The sequence below is a fragment of the Girardinichthys multiradiatus genome, chromosome 22, assembly GCF_021462225.1.
Source record: "Girardinichthys multiradiatus isolate DD_20200921_A chromosome 22, DD_fGirMul_XY1, whole genome shotgun sequence".
Lineage (NCBI taxonomy): Eukaryota > Metazoa > Chordata > Actinopteri > Cyprinodontiformes > Goodeidae > Girardinichthys > Girardinichthys multiradiatus.
In genome coordinates this window covers 37,103,200-37,127,295 of record NC_061814.1, presented here as the reverse complement: position 1 = coordinate 37,127,295, position 24,096 = coordinate 37,103,200, and the positions used below count along the sequence as shown (strand labels likewise).

The 24,096-nt window shown below is 40.9% G+C and overlaps 1 protein-coding gene across 12 annotated transcripts in view; it reads left to right on the top strand.

Annotated features, from left to right (window-relative positions):
• The window catches only part of LOC124858842 (regulating synaptic membrane exocytosis protein 1-like), a 123,303-nt gene that overhangs the window by 11,004 nt on the left and 88,203 nt on the right, over positions 1-24,096 (top strand). For 11 of the 12 annotated variants that reach the window (XM_047351115.1, XM_047351109.1, XM_047351103.1 and 8 more), the window contains exons 3-4: positions 20,384-20,594; positions 23,713-23,724. In XM_047351115.1, the coding sequence (XP_047207071.1) occupies positions 20,384-20,594; positions 23,713-23,724 (223 nt within the window). The remainder of the gene's footprint in view (positions 1-20,383; positions 20,595-23,712; positions 23,725-24,096) is intronic. The other variant, XM_047351106.1, reaches the window with a different exon arrangement.

Here is a 24,096-nt window from a genome sequence, read left to right as displayed (position 1 = left end):
ACAATGAAAGACCTGAAATATTTCAGTTAGTGTGCAATGAATCTAAAATATATGAATGTTAAATTTTCATCATGACATTTTGGAAAATAATGAACTTCATCACAATATGCTAATTTTTTGAGAAGGACCTGTATAACCTGGCGTGTTTGGCAGATACATCATGGTATACTCAGGAAGTGTATGAACAGATTTTTGTAACACAGATTGTGTACTCGTTTTGAAAGGCTGAGCATTGAGCCAGGAGTACTTTCTATGTGTACGAACAACAAAGAGAGTACACAGTCTTCAATTCAATTCAATTCAGTTTTATTTATATAGCGCCAATTCACAACACATGTCGTCTCAAGGCACTTCACAAAGTCAGGTACATACATTCCAATTAATCATAACCATTGAACAGTGCAGTCAGAGTTAGTCATTTATTCAAATTGGAATAAAAGGTTTTTCTGTCTAAGGAAACCCAGCAAATTGCATCCAGTCAGTGACTTTCAGCATTCACTCCTCCCAGATGAGCATGTAGAGACAGTGGCCAGTCACTGGCGTTGACTTTGCAGCAATCCCTCATACTGAGCATGCATGTAGCGACAGCGGAGAGGAAAAACTCCCTTTTAACAGGAAGAAACCTCCAGCAGAACCAGGCTCAGTATGAGCAGCCATCTGCCACGACTGACTGGGGGCACTTCGTTCTCAGACTACAGGTTTACTGGTGGTTCCTAGAGTCTCTAGAAGTAGAATGGGAGGCAGATCCTTTAGTTATCAGGCTCATCACGTGTGGAACCAGGTCCCAGTTTTGTTCCGTGAGGCAGACACCCTGTCTACTTTTAAGGCTAGGCTTAAAACTTTCCTTTTTGATAAAGCTTATGGTTAGAGTGGCTTAGTTTATCAGGGAGGGAGCCTTCATACCTCCCTGTTGGTTGGAGTAAACCGCCTCAGTTATGGTTGAGGTGCAAACACACCCTCCATTTCTGCTACCTGTATGACCCTTTCTCTTTTCCAATGGTTATAATTAGTCTGACAGAGAGAGGTATCCCAATCATTGTGGTTTTTAGTATAACAATGACCATCAGAGGGACCCTATGTGGGGTGCCTTGAGACGATATTGTTGTAAATAAGCGCCCTGTCTTTTAGTGTTAAGTGTTTATCCCTTTCTCTCTCCTAGACATGGCGATTGACTGAGCTTTACTGTAACTAATTACATGTGCTCTTTTTCAGACTCTAACCTTGAAAACTGGCTCAGAGTTTTTCTGTTCTTTCTTTCTAGGTGAAACCACTAAAGGAGCTACATCCATTAACATTTACTTTTCCTTCCCATAGAAAGGACTCCTGGATCAGTGCTTCTTTGTTCTCTTTGTGTCTCTGCTCTGTTCTTTCTCTCAAACCCCCCCTGTTCATGGCAGTAAAACTTAGAAATTGGTGGTTGCATCATCATAGATAATAGAAGTAGGTCTGTTCATATGATTGTTCATAGTACAGCTCCTGGGAGGTCAGACCTTGGATGATCCTTGGATGTGCCTTCCAGATAAAGCAGTCTGTCGTTGAAGGAGCTTTCCAGTGCGATTATTTTGTTAATGAGGCATCCCAGGACAAAACTGGACTCCGATCCATAAGGTTTTGTCAGAGTTCTTGCAGGAGCCTGGATACTGAGTTGGTTGTGAATTTTGCAGAAGGTTTCTGTGGGGCATTAAAAATATTCTATGCCAACGTCTGTAGCATGTTAGATGTAATGCTAGAATATAAACCATATTAAATCTCTTTATGGTCTTATCGGCTTCTTGAAGGCTTGTCTTGAAGGATTGTCCCATTTCATTTGGAAACCACCTCCCATCATAGCTTTAAACAATGAATGCTGGAATTTTGGGAGTAGTCCCAGAATTTAATGCTTCATGCTAACTAGCTGTAAACCTACTGCACGGTTTCTCTTAATAAAACTGGAATAGAGGCCAGATATGGCCCGCCCTTGTTTTCCATCCCAGCGAGATAACTGATGCCCTAACATATGAGGGTATAAATCATTATCACAGACAGTACAGGGTTTGTTTTAATTTAAATTGTAATGAGTGGGACACTGTACTCTGTAAAAGGCGTGGGTACATGGTAATTAATGTGTGAACACGCACTACCTGTGAAAATTTCATTTGTTTGTGTGGAGGTATATTCGGTCCCCATGTAAGTGCATATACATGCTGTGTCTATGTGTGTTTGTATGGCATTGCCAGGCCATATGGAACGCTGTCTGGGGAGCACACTACCCACTTAGCTCTGCTGTTGGCTCTGGTGCTCTCTCCATCTGTCCATTCCTTCTCTCTCCTATCTCGTCTTCCATCGCCTCTTCTTTTATTTCCATTTCTTACAGCTTGGTTGCTTTTCACTCTTGCTCACCTTCACTCGTCAACATCCCGCTTCCTGTTTTCTGTTTGATCACAAGTGCCTGTGTTTGTTTGTTAGCATGCAAGCATTAGTGACAGAGTCAAGTCTCTTCTTATCGTTCTTTTTGTATTTCTTGTTTGCTGTCATCCAAGATTCCTGAGCATTTTGAGCACAGCCGAGGTACAGATCTGGTCCAGCACATTTCATTGGGCCCTGGACAGCTGCTGGTCTATTTATATAAGGACCAGATTGGGAGTTTGAGGACAATAATTACTTAAAAGACTAGCTGGGGATCCTTTGTTGTCTCAACGACTTTAGCACAGTGCCTGTTATTGCCAATGTTATATTCCCATCTGTACATCTAAGGTAACCGTATAACTGTGAAAATCAAACTTTTGAGACTGAGTCCTGCGTTGAAGGAGGAAAAATTTCAAGGTCTGCACTAAACCAATCAGGACTAAAAAGTTTAATTTTTATTAAAAGGAATAATAGTGATGCTCTCAGTTTACCCGTTTATACATTATACATGTTCCAGTTCTCAACTAGGGTCGTAAGATATGGATAATGGGTGGAAGAACTAGATCACGAATACAAGTGGCTAAAATTAGCTCCCTCCATTGGATGGGTGGAGGGATGGATGGATGAATGGGTGGAATGATGGATGGATGGATGATGGTTGAATGAGTGGAAGGATGGATGAATGGATGGATGAATGGGTGGAAGGATGGATGAATGGAAGGATGGATGGATGGATAGGTGGGTGGAAGGATGGATGGATGGATGATGGATGAATGGGTGGAAGGATGGATGAATGGATGGATGAATGGGTGGAAGGATGGATGAATGGAAGGATGGATGAATGGGTGGAAGGATGGATGAATGGATGGATGGGTGGATGGATGGATGGATGGATGGATTGATAAAGGGATAGATGGGTGGAGGGATGGATGGATGGGTGGAAGGATGGATGATGGATGGATGTGTGGAAGGATGGATGGATGGATGGAGGGATGGATGGATGGAAGAATGGATGGATGGATGGATGGATGAATTTTTGGATGAAGTTTTTCATATGGATGTCAAAGAATTACAAAGGAAATACGCTTTGCTTGGACAAAATTAGACTGCTTCCTTGCTTTTACTAATTTAAAAATAGTAATAAAATAAAGAATGCCTCAAGTGGAGGAGTTTAAGTTTCTTGGGGTCTTGTTCACGAGTGAGGGAAGAATGGAGCGGGAGATCGACAGACGGATCGGTGCGGCTGCCACAGTAATGGGGGCGCTGTGCCGGTCCGTTGTGGTGAAGAGAGAGCTGAGCCGAAAAGCAAAGCTCTTGATTTACCGGTCGGTCTACGTTCCTACCCTCACCTATGGTCATGAACTTTGGGTCATGACCGAAAGAACGGGATCCTGGATACAAGCGGCTGAAATGAGCTTCCTCTATAGAGTGGCCGGGCACTCCCTTAGAGATAGGGTGAGGAGCTCGGCCATTCAGGAGGGGCTCGGAGTAGAGCCGCTGCTCCTCCACATCGAGAGGAGCCAGTTGAGGTGGCTTAGGCATCTATGTTGGATGTCTCCTGGACTTCTTCCTCGGGAGGTGTTCCAGGCACGTCCCACTGGGAGGAGGCCCAGGGGACGGCTGGAGGGACTATGTCTCTCGGCTGGCCTGGGAACGCCTTGGGTTCCCCCTGGAGGAGCTGGAGGAGGTGTCTGGGGAGAGGGACGTCTGGGTGTCTCTGTTGAGTCTGCTGCCCTTGCGACCCGGTCCTGGATAAGCAGAAGACGACGAGTACGAGTAATAAAATAAAGATTGCAAACTCTTTTTGGGAAGCATGAAGGTAGCATGAACATATTTGTAAAAGCTCAAACATGATTATATTTCTATACCCATTAATTCATTTGGAGTGGCTCAGAGGGCTGGCACCTATCTCCAGAGGTCAGGGAGGAGAGGCAGGTTACAAAATTGAGAGAGCAAACATTAATTTCACATGAAATATTTTCATATTTTCAAAACATTACACATATCAGAAGCATACTCATGACTGGGTTGACGACTGACAAATTTAACATCATATTACTGAAATGTCATGTTAAATGACTGATAAATTGCTGTATTATTGCTGAATACTGCAATGATTATATTTATCATCTAGTTAACTAAAATGTATCTACAAAGTCCCAACCCCTTTTGGTCCTTACAATCTATTCTGTTAAACTATGTCAGCGTTCATGATGTTCTAGCAGCGTTCTGACATGATCTGAGAAAGTCGTGTAGGGGCATGACCCACAGAGATGCAATTGCAGGCTTATGAGATGGGATCGTAACTGAAATATACCAGCCTTGTAGTTAGGAGGTATAGGATAGCCCAGCGTGGACATAGGAAAAAATCTTGTGATATTAAAACACCACAATATTTCTTGTCAAAGTAAAGTCTGTCCAGTGAACCGCTATTCATTTGCGCTAAGCATCTGATTTTGCATGGTAAAGTACATCTAGGCTGTTATTATGGGTACCAAATATGAGCTTGACATCATGTAATTATGTTTAAGAGTCTTTGGACTAGAAAAGAAGTGGTTCTTCAGCTGCCCTATGAATTGACTAATAAAGACTACATGGTTGACAACCCTCAGTTGCAAAAGCATTGAAGAAGCCCCCAGCACTTAAAAAATCAATTATTTGGCTGTGATTTTGTTACTTTGTAAAAAAAAAAGAAACCAGCCAAAATATTAAGAAGAGAATTGTGGAACTCTATTATTCTGATTAATTTCTGATTAATTAACTTCTAGATACCCAAATGTGCCATGTTAATCTGGTCAAAACAATGAGAACAACAATGTCCAGCAATCACACCATGCAGGAAGGAGATGGCTTCTGTGTCCCAGAGCTGAACATGTTTTGGTGCAAGATGTGCCAAAACTCCAGAACAAAAGCTACGGGCCTTGTGAATATGCTGGCTAAAGCTGGTAAGAGTTTCATTATCCACAGTAAAATGAGTCCTGTAGTCGACATGTGCTGAAAGGCAGCTCTGCGAAGTAGAAGCCGTTACACCAAAAGCAACATTAAACGCCAGATTACAATTTGTAACTGCACCCAGAGACAAAGACTCTGTATCTGATTAAACTAACATGAAGGTGCCATAATGCCCACAGTTACATTTGGAGGAAAAAAAGGGAAAGCCTGCAACTCTGAGACCACCACCCTAACTGTGAAATGTTAAGGGGGTGTCAGCATCATGGGGGACTGGTGCCCTTTCTAATTTCTAATTTATCATGGAGAGGAAACACTGTGGAAATATTAAAGAAACATTTAAAGATATCAGTCCAGAAGTTAAAGCATGTATTTAAACCGTATTTCTAAACTGACTAGGTGTGTGAGCGAGGCGAGCTAGTTAATTTACACCAGTTCTATCAAGAGGAATGGGCCAAAATTGTTTAAAAAGCAAATCTACCCCAGTTCTAAGCAAATTTATTTACATAAAATTTCAAGAAGGTTAAAACAACTCTATTTTTTACTTTTACTTTTGGTAATGCAAACTGACCTAAAAGAAAGTTACATCACAGATGGTTTACCAACAAATATAGGTCATAAGATTGTGATATCTGGAATAAAAGATCGAATGAGAATTATTGAAATGCCTTTCAGGTCACCCAGACTACAGGTAGGATATACATGGGCTCCCTGGACTCTCCCCATGGCAACAACCTTTTCTTCTGGTGGTCCTAATCCTAATTCTGGTTACAAAGGATGAATTAAATTAATTAAATGTTTAATAACAATAACACCTACATCTACACATTTCCTGATGTTAGGAAGAGCATGGCTTCGAAGAAGATTGGTGGAGGGAAATAGAGAGAGAGCAGGAGAGAGGGAGAGGAGTGAGAAATGGAGAGAAACAGCGAGGATGAACAGTGAGTGGGTGGAAAGGCAGTCAGAGAAGTATACTGAGAGGAAGGGGGAGGTGACAAGAGTAGAGGGTGAAATGAGGAGAAAAGCAAAGTCTACATGACAGAGATGGTTAGCTAAGAAGCATACTGTACACTTGCGCTATTGTGTATGAAATTACTGCTGTCAGTTTCAGCATGAGTCATCACGTTTCGTTGCTAATGGGGTTTCCCCGAATCCTGCATGCACTCCTCTTCAGTTGATTTCTATGTGAAAAGCTTTTAGTCCTTTTAAAACTGCAAATTTCCTCTTCGGTAACCTGTAACTGTCGTCAGACAGAGCGCGATATATAAGGACAAGGAAGTACTTGGGGATGGAGGCAGAGACTGGGAGGTGAGAGTACACCCAGTTAAGCATGGTGGGTTCTCTGACGGAAGACATGGGGGAGAAACAGCAGAGCCTTGGCACAGAGACAGAAAACTAGTGAGTAAGAGATGCTGCATGTCCCCATACCCATATGGTGAGCGGCCAGGCCACATCGCAGCATATACATGCACAAATGGAGAGGATATTAGCCTCGTAATATAAATCTATTTGTTCCAGCTTTGGAGATCTTGTCAGAGACAGTAATAAACCAGTGAATTGTGTTTAAATAGGTGTTTGGGTCTCATTATACTGGAGCTGTGCATCAAAACTCTTATAACATCAGTAGGTTACTGAATACTCAAATTAATTCAGATTCTAAATAGTGGTTCTGACATATATTCATGTTATCCAATTCAGTTTATTTATGTAGCACCAAATTACATCAAATATCATCTCAAGGCATGTTACCAGTTAAATCGTTGCAATTCATTTCCAGAAATATATAATCAAATCAGGCCAATCTAATTATATAGACATTTTGATCCTTATAATCCAGTCAGTCAGTCAGTCATTTTCTACCGCTTATTCCATAGAGGGTCGCGGGGGAGCTGGTGCCTATCTCCAGCAGTCTACGGACGGGAGGCGGGGTCCACCCTGGACAGGTCACCAGTCCATCGCAGGGCAACACACAAACAACCATGCACACACCTAAGGCCAATTAACCTAACAGGCATGTCTATGGACTGTGGTAAGAAGCCGGAGTACCCAGTAAGAACCCACGTGTGCACGGGGAGAACATGCAAACTCAATGCAGAAAGACCCCCAGCCGGGAATTGAACCCAGGACCCAAAATGTATCTAAAAACAGTGACCTCTGTCTAATATAAGTAATAATAAAAACATTTGTTTCAGGTTTCTGTAGCTCAGTCTGTAAAATGTTTGAAAGCTCTATGCTGCCACCATGCTGCTGTGGTCTATTTACTAGATTTACTAGCCTCAAATGCCTTTTGTGCCTCATCTTAATTCATTATTAAACCCCTTACCTTTATAAAAAGTTGATAACTTTCAGTCTGGACTTTAAACATGTTAAACAATGACACACTCTTGGCGATTGGCATTGTCCTGAGGTCATTTTATTCCTCTGCCTTTTTGTCCTTCTCCAGTTTCGGTCATTTTGTATCTAATTTGTTTGGGTATGAAAAGGAATCATCTACCACAGGACAGTTTGAACTAATCGTGCATCGTCTTGACCTGCATTGGGGACATTTCGTATCCACTTGGTCCAATGACGATTTAGCATGCTTTTCTATGATCTACTGTTATAAAATATGGTTTTATGACTGATATCATCTAACAGCTGCAGGTAGAGCAGAGTTATGTTGGTTTGTTCCATTCTGACCCAAACAGGGATAAAGTCAGATTACGAGCATACAAACTGCACCATGCCAGTCATTGACGTTTGCTTTGACATTAGGGAATTATTATCTCTTTAGCTCCAACTAATTGGATGCATGCAACTTCTATATAATAATTTGTACAAAATGATTTAGTTTTAATGGCAGGTCAGGATTTAATGGGGTCCTTAGTAAATGCATTATATATACAACAATGCCCATATATAAAATAACAGTTTAATTTGGATCAGAGAGATTCAGCTCCATTCCACACAGTCAGATAGAGTTATCTGTGGTTTGTTCACTGGCCAGAACGAAATTGGACCACTCCGTTGTAAAGCACTGATTGAGGAACTGATGCTCTAACTTTGTTGGGTTGTGGCTACATTGTGGTGGGAAGGCCTGCTTTGTTATCCTGTTGCTATTGCTAGGAATATTATTCAGGGATTCACCCTGAAGAAAAAAGATGAAGAGCAGAATAAGGAAGGCATGAGATAGAAGCATGAATACGTTAACTTTTGTACTCTGGACAGTTTTAGAAAAATGTAATTTTTATTATTATTATTCATTATCTACTGTTATTAATATTTTATGCTCAATATATAGTTATTAATTTGTTTGTGGCATATTTCAGTGTCTACTGTCCATTCTTCCAAATGTATATTTAAAAAGATGAATTTTTTGCAACCCTTAAAATGGTTGAAAATGCTTATTAATTAATGCATAAACAGTGTCCTTGTGATATTTTTGAACCCATTCTACTTATTTTCTTCAGAATCAGTCCCTCTGATTTTGTCTCCTCTCGACAAAACGGAAGCTGTTGTTTTCTGAGCATGGTGTGCTTTTCTCAATAACTGTCCAGTACAGGAGAAGTTTTAATAATAATCTGAGTCATCAAAGATTTCTATCAGCCTGCACAGGCGACTAACTGTTTTTTGCAAATAATAAGGTGTAAAAAAGAGTTGAGGAGGCTCTCCATTACATCTCCACAAACACCTTCTCTGTACGCACACACAGCTGCTGCAGACCAGATCCCTGTTTCTAATTCTGGCTCGCATTTTACCTTCCATTCAATTTCACAGACAGCACGAGAGGGAGGAAACTTTTTAATACTCGTCTATTATGGGACACTCAGCGAGTTGCAATCAATCTCCAAGATGACTTGTCCTCATTAAGTGTGCCTGTGTATATGTGTGTGCACGCTGGGTTGGAGATAGGAGTAAAATGAGGTTGTAGGAACAAACATACAATGCTGACACCACGATAAGTTTGGAAATTGGACGTGGGGAAGTCTGTGGCGAGGACAAAAGTGACTCTAAAACTTGCTGCTGGAGGACTAATGAGTCAGAAAAAGTTGGAGTTCCTAATTTCTTAATGGCTGCGAGGTGATTTTCTCTGACACTGGCTCATTGTTATTTGATTCATGTCTGCCTGCGTTTTTGAATATCGATCCCGGAACTGGAGGAGTGACTCATACTCGGCCAAAGAGGCCTGAGTCACCACAGGGAAAGAGAGGAAGCTGGCTCCCATTCCCAGCCCAATGCCGCTCTGCTCCTGAACGCCTGGGACCGGAAGAGGCGATGCCAACATTTGGCCCTCAAACAACAACGACGCTCAAGAACTTCAGGACTCAGCTATTTTATCCGCATTATTTTTAGACCCATTAACTGTCATGTCAAATAAGGGGGATCTTTAATGTTTTGGAGGCGTTTTAAGCACAAGTACTCACTTTAATGCAGCAGACAAGCTGTGGTGAAGGAGGGTCCAAAGCTATTTTGGGAGATTGTAGAGCAAATTAATTGTGAGCCTGTTAGAAAGGGGTGAGATGGAGTGGACACACAGTAATGATTATTGGCTCAAACTAACAGCGTCTTCATTAAAATGGAAAATTTGCTTATGTTTTGCACTAAGATAAACTGTATCCTGATCTGCATAAATAAGATGTACTGCAAATTAATTTACCTAATAAATGACTAACAAAGTAAGAACAAATGCAGTTATTGTGAATTTGTTTTCAACTGTACATAAATGTACATTTGGGCTTTTCATTATCAGCTAAGTCTTTACTTTTCCTGATAGACAGATAGGATCTCAGTGTTCTTAAAATAAAAACGTGAAGCCAAAAACTGATAATCTAGACATTTCTCAGTTAGGAAAATGGGTGTGCTCCATTAAGCCCTACCAAGGAAGAACAAAAACATATCTCCAAACATCTGAATCTACCTTCTTATTAACATTGATTGCAACAGGATCTTTTTTAATCAAAACAGAATACTATTAATTTAAAATGCTGACAGCCACAGGCTCATGTTGACACATCCATCCGTCCGTCCGTCCGTCCATCCATCCATTCATAACCATTAATTCATCCATCATTTAAGCCCCAAATTATTCATACCCCTGGCAGATTTAGGATTAAAGGACAGATTCAAAATTAGGGTGATGGTTAGGAGGACTTCCAGCAGTCTTAGAGCTAATTTCCAAAAACAAATAGTCAAAATACCAGTAGAAACATGCAGTAAGAATGATTTGACTGCTTTAAGCCAATAATGTGTTTTCCTTTTGGCAAGAAGAGTATTATAATAGTATAATTTTGTCAGGGGCGGCTCCTAATGTTTGGGAACGATTCTGCAGCGAGTGTTCCACAATAAACACTGAAAATGTTTTTAGGACCTTTTTAGGATTCATTCTCATTCAGGTCAACATCATCATTCTATTGCATTTTTCAAATTTATTGTGTCACATTAAATCAAATTTCATCGTATTAGTTGATACAAAGCATACTGAATCAGACTAAATTGTGATTAATTGAATCGTATTGGATTGATGTTTGCTGCTCATTTGTCTTTAATGAATTGGATAACTGGCTTGTATCGAGATACTGCGATATATATTAGTTACCCAGCAGAGATACCCAACACTAATCCTGGATTGCAGATGCTGATATGGTGTGTTGTACCTGTGAAAATGACTGTTTGGCTGATAAAGATACGCTACATTCTTTGAATCTTTAAAACATTATATGCATAACTTGTAAAGGATAAATTATTGGTTATTTTGGAATGTGTTGGAGAATCTGATTCTCGATGCTCGGTTAATAATCCTATAAAATCTGTCCAAATTGGACTGTTGCTTCTGGTTTTTTGACTTCTCGTCGCTATGTTTATTCCTATTTTATGTTTGAATGTGCTTTTTTCAGCCTGTTTATTTTTATTTTCTCCACCCTCATGGCATTCCTCTCTGGTGGCTATTGAAATGTTCCAGGTACAATATTTAAGTTTCTCAGAAACAGTATTCTCTCGTTTCTGAAAGCCACCAGCATGAAATTATAACCACTACTGCTGATGCCATTGGTAGGTGTGTTTGTACTGTAAGGCTGACATGTTAATTTACTTTAGCTCTTACTACAGCTAACACACGCAGTGTTCATCTGATCCCCTCTGGTGAGAGGGTAAAAGGGTCAGTGGCGTTCATAAACATTCCCTCTGCACCTCCATCAGACTGATCACCAGCAGAAATAAAAAGAAGAATTTATGTGCCGAAGTCACATCATAATTACTCCTGTTTTCCTTGAAGTAGATTTTTTTGTATTTTGACAAATGTCAGAAACAGTGCCTTGCTAAATTGTTCATACCAGTGGATCTTGTCCACATTTTGTTACTGTACGACCACATTTACATTTTAGCTGACAGACCAACACAAAGTAGCACTTAGTTGTGAAATGAAAGAAAAATAATTTAGGATTTAATTTTTTTTCACAAATAAAAATCTATAGAGCCTGGTGTGCATTTGTATTCCGCCCCCTTGAGTCAATAATTTGTAGGATGTCTCTTCAGTCACAGGTTTTCCACCAAGATTGCCCTGTATTTAGCTCCATCCATCTTCCCATCGACTAGACTATTTTCTGTGACCTTGTTGAAGAACACACATCCCCACATCATGATTCTGCCCCTACCATGTTTCACCATGATGTTTTCAGAGTGATGTGTTAGTTTTCTGCCAAATAAAGGTTTTTAACTTTAAAATAGAAATCCATTGACTTTCTCTCAACAGTGGCATCTTCTTGCCAATCTTCTATAAAGGCTAGATTTGTAAGGGGCACAACAAATTTTGGCTTTGGATTTCTGCAGCCCCCCCAGAGTTGCTATAGGTCTCTCGGCTGTTTCTCAGATTAATGTTCTTCTTGCTGTCAGTTTAGGTGGATGGCCGTCCATTGGTAGACTTACAGAAGTGCCATACTCTTTGTTTGGATGACAGATTGAACAGCTGGGAGTAATGTTTTGAACTGTTCCTTGGTCTTCATGAGGCTTTTTGTTAACAGGCGCACTGCATTTTCAAATTGGATAACTTTCTATGCCAACTGCATTTTATTTAGGTGTATCAGTTTAAAAGAGGCTACATATGAACCTCCAACATTTCAGATTTTTTTCTTTGTAATACTTCGCTCTTAATTTAAGGCTGAAAGATACAGTCTAAAATATTAATATTACAACAGTGAAAGCCCTTTGTGTCGTCTTGGCTTGTGGTTGCCTCGAAAAGGTCTCTGTGCTGTCCAACACTGTTTATAGTGGAGGTGAGAGGCTGCTGACCAAATGAGGACATTATCGGGCGGTGGAAGGAGTACTTCGAGGATCTCCTCAATCCTGCCATCACGCATTCCGTGATGGAAACAGAGGCTAGGGACTCGGGGCTGGACTCTTTCATCACCCAGGCTGAAGTCACCGAGGTGGTTAAAAAGCTCCGCGGTGGCAAGGCTTCGGGGGTGGATGAGATCCGCCTTGAGTACCTCAAGTCTCTGGATGTTGTTGGGCTGTCACGGTTGACACACCTCTTCAACATTGCATGGCGGACGGGGACAGTGCCTTTGGATTGGCAAACTGGGGTGGTGCTCCCCCTTCATAAGCAAGGGGACCGGAGGGTGTGTTCCAACTACAGGGGGATCACAGTCCTCAGCCTCCCTGGTAAGGCCTACGCCAGGGTATTGGAGAGGAGAGTCCGGCCGATAGTCGAACCTCGGCTTCAGGAGGAGCAGTGTGGTTTTCGTCCCGGCCGTGGAACACTGGACCAGCTCTATACCCTCTACAGGGTGCTCGAGGGTTCATGGGAGTTTGCCCAACCGGTTCACATGTGTTTTGTGGACCTGGAGAAGGCATTCGACTGTGTCCCTCGTGATGCCCTGTGGGGGTTGCTCCAGGAGTATGGAATCGGGGGCCCTTTATTAGGGGCCATCCAGTCCCTGTATGAGCAGAGCAGGAGTTTGGTCCGCATTGCCGGCACTAAGTCGGACCTGTTCCCGGGGCATGTTGGACTCCGGCAGGGCTGCCCTTTGTCACCGGTCCTGTTCATAACTTTTATGGACAGGATTTCTAGACGCAGCCGAGGGCCGGAGGGGGTCTGGTTTGGGGACCAGTGGATTTCGTCTCTTCGTTTTGCAGATAACGTGGTCCTGCTGGCCCCCTCTAGCCAAGACCTACAGCATGCGCTGGGGCGGTTCGCAGCCGAGTGTGAAGCGGCTGGGATGAAGATCAGCTCCTCCAAGTCCGAGGCCATGGTACTCGACCGGAAAAGGGTGGCTTGTCCTCTTCAGGTTGGAGGGGAGTTCCTGCCTCAAGTGGAGGAGTTTAAGTATCTCGGGGTCTTGTTCACGAGTGGGGGAAGAATGGAGCGGGAGATTGACAGACGGATCGGTGCGGCTGCCGCAGTATTGGGGGCACTATTCCGGTCCGTTATGGTGAAGAGAGAGCTGAGCCGAAAAGCAAAGCTCTCAATTTACCCGTCGGTCTACGTTCCTACCCTCACCTATGGCCATGAACTTTGGGTCATGACCGAACGAACGAGATCCCGGATACAAGCGGCTGAAATGAGCTTCCTCCGTAGGGTGGCCGGGCACTCCCTTAGAGATAGGGTGAGGAGCTTGGCCATCCAGGAGGGGCTCGGAGTAAAGCCGCTGCTCCCCCACATCGAGAGGAGCCAGTTGAGGTGGCTCGGGCATCTATACCAGATGCCTCCTGGACGCCTTCCAGGAGGTGTTCCAGGCACGTCCCACCGGGAGGAGGCCCAGGGGACGGCCCAGGAAATGATGGAGGGACTATGTCTCTCGGCTGGCCTGGGAACGCCTTGGGCTCCACCCGGAGGAGCTGGAGGAGGTGTCTGGGGAGAGGGACGTCTGGGAGTCTCTGCTGAGTCTGCTGCCCCTGCGACCCGGTCCCGGATAAGCGGAAGACGACGAGTACCAGTACGAGAGTGCAATCAGTAAACCATGAGTTAGGGTTGTGAGTTAGGTTTGTTTCCCTGAGGTATAAATGTGAAGTGGTATCATTGTCTATTTCTCTTCTTCTTCTTCATTCTACAAAATGGGAAAGACAGGAAAACATGCAATGTAGGGAAAACTTGACTGGAAAATAGCGACTCACCTAAGCTTGACCATAGCTACAGTCAGAGCAATATTGTGAATGTTTAAAATCACTGGAACTGTGACGAACAAGGCTGAACAAAGGCCTAAGTTTGTTTTACCACCATGCACGGTGAGGAGGATGGTAGGTGTGGTAAAAATAAATCTCCAAAGCTCCAAAGAGTGGCATCTGGGGGTCACCAGGTCTAATTTAGGGTAGCAACAAACCATTATATTGCTTATCAATTGATCTCTCGAGTATATTTTGATTAATTAATATTAATTAATAATCTGATTACTAATTGGATAGCTAAATTGGGGATTTTTTGCAGAATTTGAATCAGGTGAAGCTAAAGCCATGGAACTTGAGTTCTGGATAGAGCATATTTACAGACAAAGATTTTTACAGACAAGGTTTTTAATCTTAAATGCAAAATGTATATATATTTTTTCCACTATTTCGACCTAATTACTGCTCTGAGTGGGTTGTTCTTTGACCAAATGGCATGTTTTATAGTCTGTTTACTTCAGTTAGCGATTACTTGATAACTAAATGAGTTGACAATAATTTCAATAATTGATTAATTAGGATTAATCTGATTAATTGTTTCAGTCCTAGTCTATCTAACAGGTAATAAATATTTGGTAACTGGTTGCTTGTTAAGCTTGCTAGGAAAAAGCCTCTTCTGTCATACTGTCACACATGTAAATGTATGAGGTTTTCTAGACTTTACTGGGACTTTAACTGGTAACATGTCCTTTTGTCAGATGAGACAAAAACTTTGCTTTTGTGGAAAAAGTCGTATGGACATATTTATCTTCCAAATGTCCTGGAAACCTTGTTACATATAAAGCCATACCCTGAGAATGGGTCACTGATGGGCCTTTCAGATGTATGATCATAAAACAAATACAGCCAGATCAACCAGACACAAAGTCGACCTTCTTTCATCCTAAAGAAAAGCTGTGGGTGGGGTGAACTTAAGAGAGAGGTGCATACGAGACACCTCTGGGCTCTGCACCTTTTTACACATCTTTTCTAGGGTTTGTCAATAAAGGATTGGTGCAGTAAATATTAGCTGTGCTAAGATGGATATCCAGCTATTAGTTTAAAATATTCCTATGTCAACCAGGAAACAACACTGAAATATGAAAAATAATTTCTATGCAGAAGAAAAGAAAATGTCAGCTGTCTCAAACGTTATCTTCTAATTGTTACCCACATTAGTTTGCATCATCATGGACCAAACTTTGCTTTTCCTTTGTATGTGTGAGGGCAGAGTGCTGAGCTTTCCAGCTTCTTTCCAGCACACTTTATGATAATGCTGCTAAATCATGTGGGCTTGGTTTGAAATGTATATAAAGCCTTGGCATACACACATAACAGCTTTGCTTCCATGCAAGTAAAAGCACTAAAGATTTTGTTGGGAAAGTGATGCGGTTTGTTTCTGTGTTTCTGTAAGAAACTGTGGAATTATGTTCACTTTTTCTTTAACCTTGTACCCACATTTGAATATACATATTTTCTGGATTTCTTTAATGAGCTCTGTTTGTGCATTTTTCTTTCTGATGTTGTCCATCATGCATTTCTCTCTCCTTTTCTTCCCTCCATCCTAATTAAGATCTGCCCCCACCCTCAAACCATACGTTTCTAGAAGCTGCTTCTTGCAGCAGACGATTCAATGGCTTGTTGTGGTTGACTGATTTGTAGAAGGACACTTGATGTATTTCCTGCTTCTGTCACTTGAGATAGTAACCATTAAAAAGAGCCTTTACACAAACAAACGTTGTTAAATGAAACTTGACACTATGTTAAAATATATTTTGTATGTTTAGCAAACATATGTTGAGTTTTAAAGTAATAATTTGCTTTTCTAAAGAGGTAGTTTGCCACAGACAGCAGTCAAAGTGATGTCAGTCTAGAGAATCAGGGAGAGGTTCTCATTGTGGAGTCAAGCTAGAAGCTACTCAGAACAAAACTCATTTAAAAACTTGTTAAATTCATTAAAGAGTCAATTCTGTGGCTGATTTCTGAGGTTTGTACAGCTTTGATCTCTTTATAGCAATTTGAGCAAATTGAGATTTCCCATTGTTCCTGTTTTGAGCTGTCATTAATTATTTACATTAGGAGCCAAGTGCCAAACACAAAGACAGAATATTAAGGAATTTTCTTTTTAAGCTATAGCTAGCTTCATAAAATATCATGGCTAGCATTACTAAAACAGTCTCTGTGTCAATTCCCTAGAGAATGTAGATCCTTATCTTAGTTCTGAGACTTCTAAACAATCAGCCAAAAAAAGCTCAAAAGGATGACGCTGAGCAACTTTGCTGTACTCCATTTAGCCTTCCTGTTATCTGATGAAAGAGCCACTCTCTCTCACAGCCTAAATACACCTGTCTCGACATCCCATAGAGAATCAAGCTTACTTTTAAATAGCTTCTTACATCTCTCAGCTCACCTCACAGATGTCTTAGTTGGGTCCTTATCTTCTCATTGAACCCAAAAAACTTTGGCAAAATCAAATTTGACCTGTTATGTTGGTGTTTAATCAAAAACTGAGGTGTTTCATAATCATCCACCCATCCATCCATCCATCCATCCATCCATCCATCCATTCATCCATCCATCCATCCCAGGTGGCTTTAGGTGCAAAGGTGCTCCGATTAGCATTGTTTGTTCACACTCTTTAATGGTAAATGTGAAATGTTGCTAATAAAAGGAAGTGGGAACTACAACAGCAAAAACTGAGCAAATATGTTTGGAAATAATAAAATGGACTGAATGAACCTAAGCAGAAAATGACATTCAGGAAGGGCTTCAGCGCATCTGTGACTGACTTTACTTACATCCAGCCGCATTGGATTTATTAGGCCTAATACTAGAAAAAGCCATTTTGGATTAAAGCCATGGCATCAGCATAACACCTCTGAGACAACAAAGAAGGTATGAGGCTTTACAGCAAAAAAACCAACAGACCACATTTAGCTTGGGTCAAAGCTTTTCCATGGGCAATCCATGTAATATTTGTGACTTCAGCTTTAAACTTATAATCAGGCACACAGATTCCATATATCAGCCCTGGACTTTATCGAGGGTTAACTCTATTAGCAGCTGAGCAGAGCCGGTAGTTGGGGAATACTCAGCAAGTGTCATAGATCAGGAAGTGATTCCTGCTGAGCTGCAGCAGCAGGTCACATCTTTGTGACCTTATCTCTCCCAGGAAGTGTGCATCCCTCTGTGGGTTTTACAGGTTTGCATTTTGTTTTTGAATTAGCCTTATAAGAGTGTGACAAATGTTTGTGTGTGTGTTTGTGTGTGTGTGCAAGGAAGGTCTTAACTCTTCTGGGGGTACCTTGTATTTTACCTGTTGGGTTCTTGGCGTCTCTGAAAGCTGCCTTTAGAGGAATGGTTTTGTCTGTTACGAGTACAGCAGCGATGCAGAAAAGTGGAGCAAACAGCTGGATGTTGGATTTTATTTCCTCTGATGCCACCTCTTATGCTGGGATTTGTAGTTTGATTGGCTGAGCTGATGGGCGACGAGTCGGCACCGCTGAGCCCCAGCCTGTAAGTACTCAACAACAGTGGTTCTCTGAGATTCAGAAAAGCTGTAACTTTTATAATTATTAATGATTTAAATAAACCATCTGCGTTCAAATGGCTTAGGTAAGGGCAAAGATGCAAAGGGATCATAATGTGTACAAAAATCTATATATTTTTTATTTCCTTATTTTCGAGATTATGCAATCATAAGCAGCACCTCCTCATCTGGAGCTAACGTCACCTAAATAGGACCTGGGTCCAGTTGCTCTCTGTAGTTTAGTAATAAGTTTTAAGATTTGCTGCTACCTTAATCTTTCTTTCCTTTTCCCTTTTCCTCCAATCTGTGATTACTGTCTCCTCAACCTCCACAGTGTGAAATCAAATTAAACAGCTTACTGTAACGTCACAAGAAACCAATACCCCCCTCTTAACCAAATATCGATTTTGAGGACTTTCTTGTGTTGATAACATGGCCTGCAACAACTTTACCCATTGATATGAAACTAACACTCTTAAAAATGGTCTTCTTTACTCCTCCAATTCTTTGATTTTATTTTTTGTAATACAATAGCATTTACATTGTGTTGTTGACAACTGTGTACAGCAGTTTTCAAAAGGTATTGGCAATGTAAAAAACTATATTTTAAAGGAATATATATATTTAGGCATATATAGGATATATATCTACACTACCGGTCAAAGGTTTTAGAACACCTTTCTCACTTAATGGGTCTCTTTATTTTCAAGACTATTTAAATGGTAGATTCTCACCAGAGATAAGAAACCTGTGAATGAATACACATGGAATTATGTAGTAAACAAAACGTATAAAATAACTCTAAACATTTTTACATTTTAGATTCTTCCAAATATCCACCCTTTGCTTTGATTACTGCTTTGCTCTCTTAGCGTTCTCTCCATGAGCTTCATGAGGTGGTCACCTGAAATGGTTTTCCAAAAAGTCTTGAAAGAACCTCCCAGACGTTCATTGAGAGACGGCTAAAGGTTCATATTTCAGTCATCACAGCAAAGGACGGCTACTTTAAGGATTCTAAAACATAACATATTAAAAGTTATTTTACAATTTTTGGTTTGCTACATAATTGCATGTGTGTTCATTCACTGTTTTGATGCCTTCATTGAGAATCTATGTACAATGCAAATAGTCATAAACATAAATAAAACCATTGCATTCTAAAATTTTTGACCGGTAGTGTATGTCTATATATATCTATATCTACATCTACATCTATATCTATAGATATAGATGTAGATGTATATTTCTATATATTTCTGATATAAATACATATATAAGTGAGCAATTGACCAGAGATGTCCTTACAAGCTGCTGAATTTGGAGAACTTTTTTAAGGAGGCAAATATTTCATCATTTGTCAAGGATTTAGGGATCATCATCTCTTATTGCAGTTGTCTTAACAATAAAACTGAAATCCTGCCTTTTTTTGGCTGTAATTATTCATAGGAAACAAATCTCACTTTAAGTAAATTCATAAAAAATTTATGTAATTCAAACATTTTCCTTAGTTTTTATGCGACTTTTGACCTCTGAGCAAAAGCATACTCCAAATCATTGCAAAAAACATTATTTACATAATCATATATTTATTTTTCCCACAATACGGACGCAGACAAACCTGTTTTATGGACCTTCAGAACAACCTACGGATTTTTAAAATTGGCACAGAAAAATCACATTCAGTTTAACTGATTCAGTTAGGGTTGCAGTTAGTTTATAATGGATTTTGAAATGTAAAATTTCTTTTTTTTAAATTCAATTTCAGTTTAATTCAACACCTATAATCCACAGCTGCAAAATGCAAGTGCAGAGCAGTATTAATAGTTTGTGAGATAAACAACCTTTATTTAAAAAGTATTATAGGGTTGTAACACAAGAAGCCTTTCTGTGTGGAGTTGCATGTTCTCCTCATGCATGTCTGCATACTTCAGCCTACTAGAGTTCAAAAACATACATTAGTTTAACTGGCCACTGTAGATATCTGATCTGAACAGGATCTGAACAGGATGATCTAAAAATGATCACCATGAACATTGACTGAACATTTAATTTTACATAGAAAGATTGACCTTGGATGTGAATGTGTGGATTCATGTTGCTTGTACTGTGTGTTTCTGTGTTGTCCTGTGGGGCACTGGTGTCATTTTCAGAGTGGCCACTGAAGATATCCACCAGGCCACTGCATACCTTACATGGATCAAGAGGGTTTAGAAAGTGCATGGATGAATGGAAAATATAACACAGTCGTAAATGTTGGCAAAGCAGAATCTAATGTTGCACCTTTAAAAAGTAAAGAAACTTCTGAACTATTACCCTGTCAAGTATTCCTGTGGTCCAGTCTGAAACGCAACCTGCATTCACATATGAAACAATCTCCATGCTTCTATCCGGTGTTCTTTTTTCCAGAGGCATCCAGCAGCACCTGTCCAGCTACCGGGAGACGGTGATTCGGCAGGCCACAGCGGCGGGGGGCTCGGCCGTTCATCGGGACGATGCCCCAACCTGTGGGATCTGCCACAAGACCAAGTTTGCGGATGGTTGTGGGAACCTGTGTTCGTACTGCCAGACGAAGTTCTGCGCCCGCTGTGGGGGAAGAGTGTCCCTGCGGTCCAACACGGTGAGAGAAGGTTTTACTTATGCTGCTTTTCCTGTGATCTGAAAATGATCATGAAGCTTGACTGAACTTCACATTTTTCAGAGAAAGCTTGCATGCTTATCTCTGAGTTACCCATCATGAGTAAAGTGGAAAAGGATTTAGTGGCATCTGGTGGTGAAGTTGCAGATTACAAGCCCCATAATAATAAACACCACCTTAATGATGAGGGTCTTGTTGATTTATAAAGGTGCTATGAAACTTCACAATATGAAGAGCTCATTCTCATATATGAAAACATTTTATAGATGCACTCGTAGTAAAAAGAAAGTACACCCTCATTCACTTTACTAAAATATATTTGGTCCTTACTGGGTTCTGAAATTATTCATATATAATCTCAAGTTTTCAAAAACACACAAAAGACTCCACACTATCAGTATTTCTGAAGCAAGGATCAATATATAATTGAAAAGCTGTGTGTGGAAATTTTGCACACCTGTGCTGCTTCCATAGGAATTAGAGGCAAAGAAACAACCAGGTCCTGATAGTTAATGGCTAAAGCTGGTCTGAAGCATACAGGCATGCGTCACCACAATGCCAAGCTGGAAAGTCATTAGTAATGACCTTACAGAGCAACTGCTCATCAATCTTGGAAGGGTTGTAAGATATTTCAGGTCCATCATGCTTTCTATTAAAGGGAAAACATTTAAAGCAGCTGCCAATCATCCCAGAAGTAGACATAGCAGTAATAAAAAAGACCAGGAGACTGGAATGCTCAGAGAAACCTTTACAGAACTCAGTTAGCATGTTAAATGTTTAAGTTTGTGAAAGGACAATAAGAAAAAGACTAAACAAAAATGACTTATTTGGAAAGAGTCAAAGAGAAAGCCTATACAAGCTGCTGAATGACAGGGTGTACTTATTTGTTCCATTTACAGACAACTGCTCTGTGTTGGCCTTATCTTTAATTAAACATGAAAGTGTGAAATCCGTTGGGTGTTTTGTGTTCTTGAGGTCAGATTTAAATAATTTTTAAATCTTGAAAGTCCAGTCATTTTCATTATGCCCGAATAAAAAAGTCCTGGGACAAAAAGTGGGTGTACTTTCTTTATAATTTTACTTACTAATTCATAACATACTGACCAAATCATGTGTCAACATTCGATTTAGTGAAACAACAGTTAACTGTGCACACTAGTCTGTTGAGACTAGTGTACATAGTACATGTCATAAAAAAGACACAGACACACAGTAATTGGTTTTTAATCAGTAAAATAACTACAGATGTCTGAGTCAAAAGAAAAACCAAGCAAGATTCAAGATGGGAGAAGGTCCACAATCATTTTTGAGGTGCTTCTGTTGTTCCTATCAATCCACAGGGAAAATGAAATGTTGCCTGGAGAGAGAGATAGAATGAAGTACACAGTAAAAAGGTGCAGAGGTTCACATTTGTTCTTGTTATGTTTTCGGGGCTTTGAAAAGACGTTGAAAATACTGTACATCAGATCACGTCTCAGGTGTTGGAGCTCAGGTGGAGGTGATGAGCCATGACAGTATGTGTGCCGCCGTATCCGTCCTCACTTTTTGCTCTGACAGTGTGGTAAAATCTACCACACACGAGAGCTGTGTGCGTTTATGCGTGCCTCCACACATGTGCGTGCACATGAGCTGTGCCTGTATACGTGAATACGTGTGACCCAAGCAAGGCCTGGTAAAGGTTAATTGGGCATTAGACTGAGCTTTGGACTGAGAGGGTGGTCTACCACTCTGTCTTGGTCCCCCAGGGGTCCTGAGGTGCCCTATAACCACACAGCAGGGTGTGTGTTTGTGTGTGTGAATTTTACAGTCAGGAGGTGAGTCTTCTTTTTAAAGAAGTGACGGTCTATGTCTGGCCCCCTTCCCCACATTACTGGGGTGGCATTTAATGACCTCACACAGGCACAGCCACACTCATATAAAAGTACATCCTAATTAGTTAGTGGCTGGTGTAGGGAGTGTTCAGTTGTATGGTTCTGAAAGAGGAGGGAGCTGCTGCAATAACTGGGAGAGTAAATTTAGTAAATCAACACGACTTTAACCTTAGAGAAGACAAATTATGCCTCATCTATATTTTATAAGATCATTTTGAATACACTCACTGTAAAATGCAATTAATTGATTGTCATCATTGTGACCACTTCTACAAATGAAGGAGAGATCATTTTCTGGTTGGGAGCACACAGGTATGTGTTAACACGATGCCAAGCAGGGAAGGCATCAGGAGTGACCTTAGAGAGCATGTTAAATACCAATCTGGTAGTTGTTGCTGTGGAAACAGTAGGCTGTTTTCATGGGTGAAACAGTCGGTAGTCTGGTGGCATATTGTTGGGCCTATGCACACAGGTGTGACATAGAAACATGCTTTTCTACTTATTTTTGAAATAAAAATCTCATGTGTGCATTTGTTTTCAGCCATCTTTACTCTGATATCCCTAAATAAAACCCACTGTAAAGAACTGCCTTCAGAAGTCACCCAATTAGTACATAATCTACGTGTTTAATTATACTGAGATTTAATTTATTCTCAGTATAATTCCCTCTGACAGGTCAGAGATAACGTTGTGGAGAAATTCAAGTTATGTTAGGTTTTACAACAATAATGGGCAAAGAGAGTATTAATTTGAGAAGTAGGCAAGGGGGTGCATGTTAAATTCAGAGGAGCAGCAGAGTTGCACTGCTCAAGTGGGAGAATCTGTTGAGAGGACATCAATTAGTTGTGCACTTCTCAAAACTGGCCTTTGTGAGAAAGTGGCAGGACAGAAAAGTAGGGCGCCAAAACTGAACATCACCCTTGTCACACCATCCCCACACTGAAACATGGCGATGGCAGCATTACACTGTGGGGATGCTTTGCTTCAGCAGGGACAGGGAAGCTGTTTATGGGAGGATAGATAGAGCCAAACACAAAATCCCAATAAATCACCTAAGTTTGGGGTTGTATCGTGGCAACATGAGGATGAATGTCTGTTCAAGCCACTCAAATTAATATTACAAAGTAAGAAAGGAGGGAAGTAAGATTGTTCTATGCTTTCATTTAATTATTGCTACATTACTTCTTGTCTTTCTTTTTATTCTACATGCCTGACTGACCGGGTTTCAGGAGGACAAAGTGGTGAGTGCTGTTTTCTCTTTACCTTATACAGGGGTTGGACAATGAAACTGAAACACCTGTCATTTTAGTGTGGGAGGTTTCATGGCTAAATTGGACCAGCCTGGTAGCCAGTCTTCATTGATTGCACATTGCACCAGTAAGAGCAGAGTGTGAAGGTTCAATTAGCAGGGTAAGAGCACAGTTTTGCTCAAAATATTGAAATGCACACAACATTATGGGTTCAAAAGAGGACAAATTGTTGGTGCATGTCTTGCTGGCGCATCTGTGACCAAGACAGCAAGTCTTTGTGATGTATCAAGAGCCACAGTATCCAGGGTAATGTCAGCATACCACCAAGAAGGACGAACCACATCCAAAAGGATTAACTGTGGA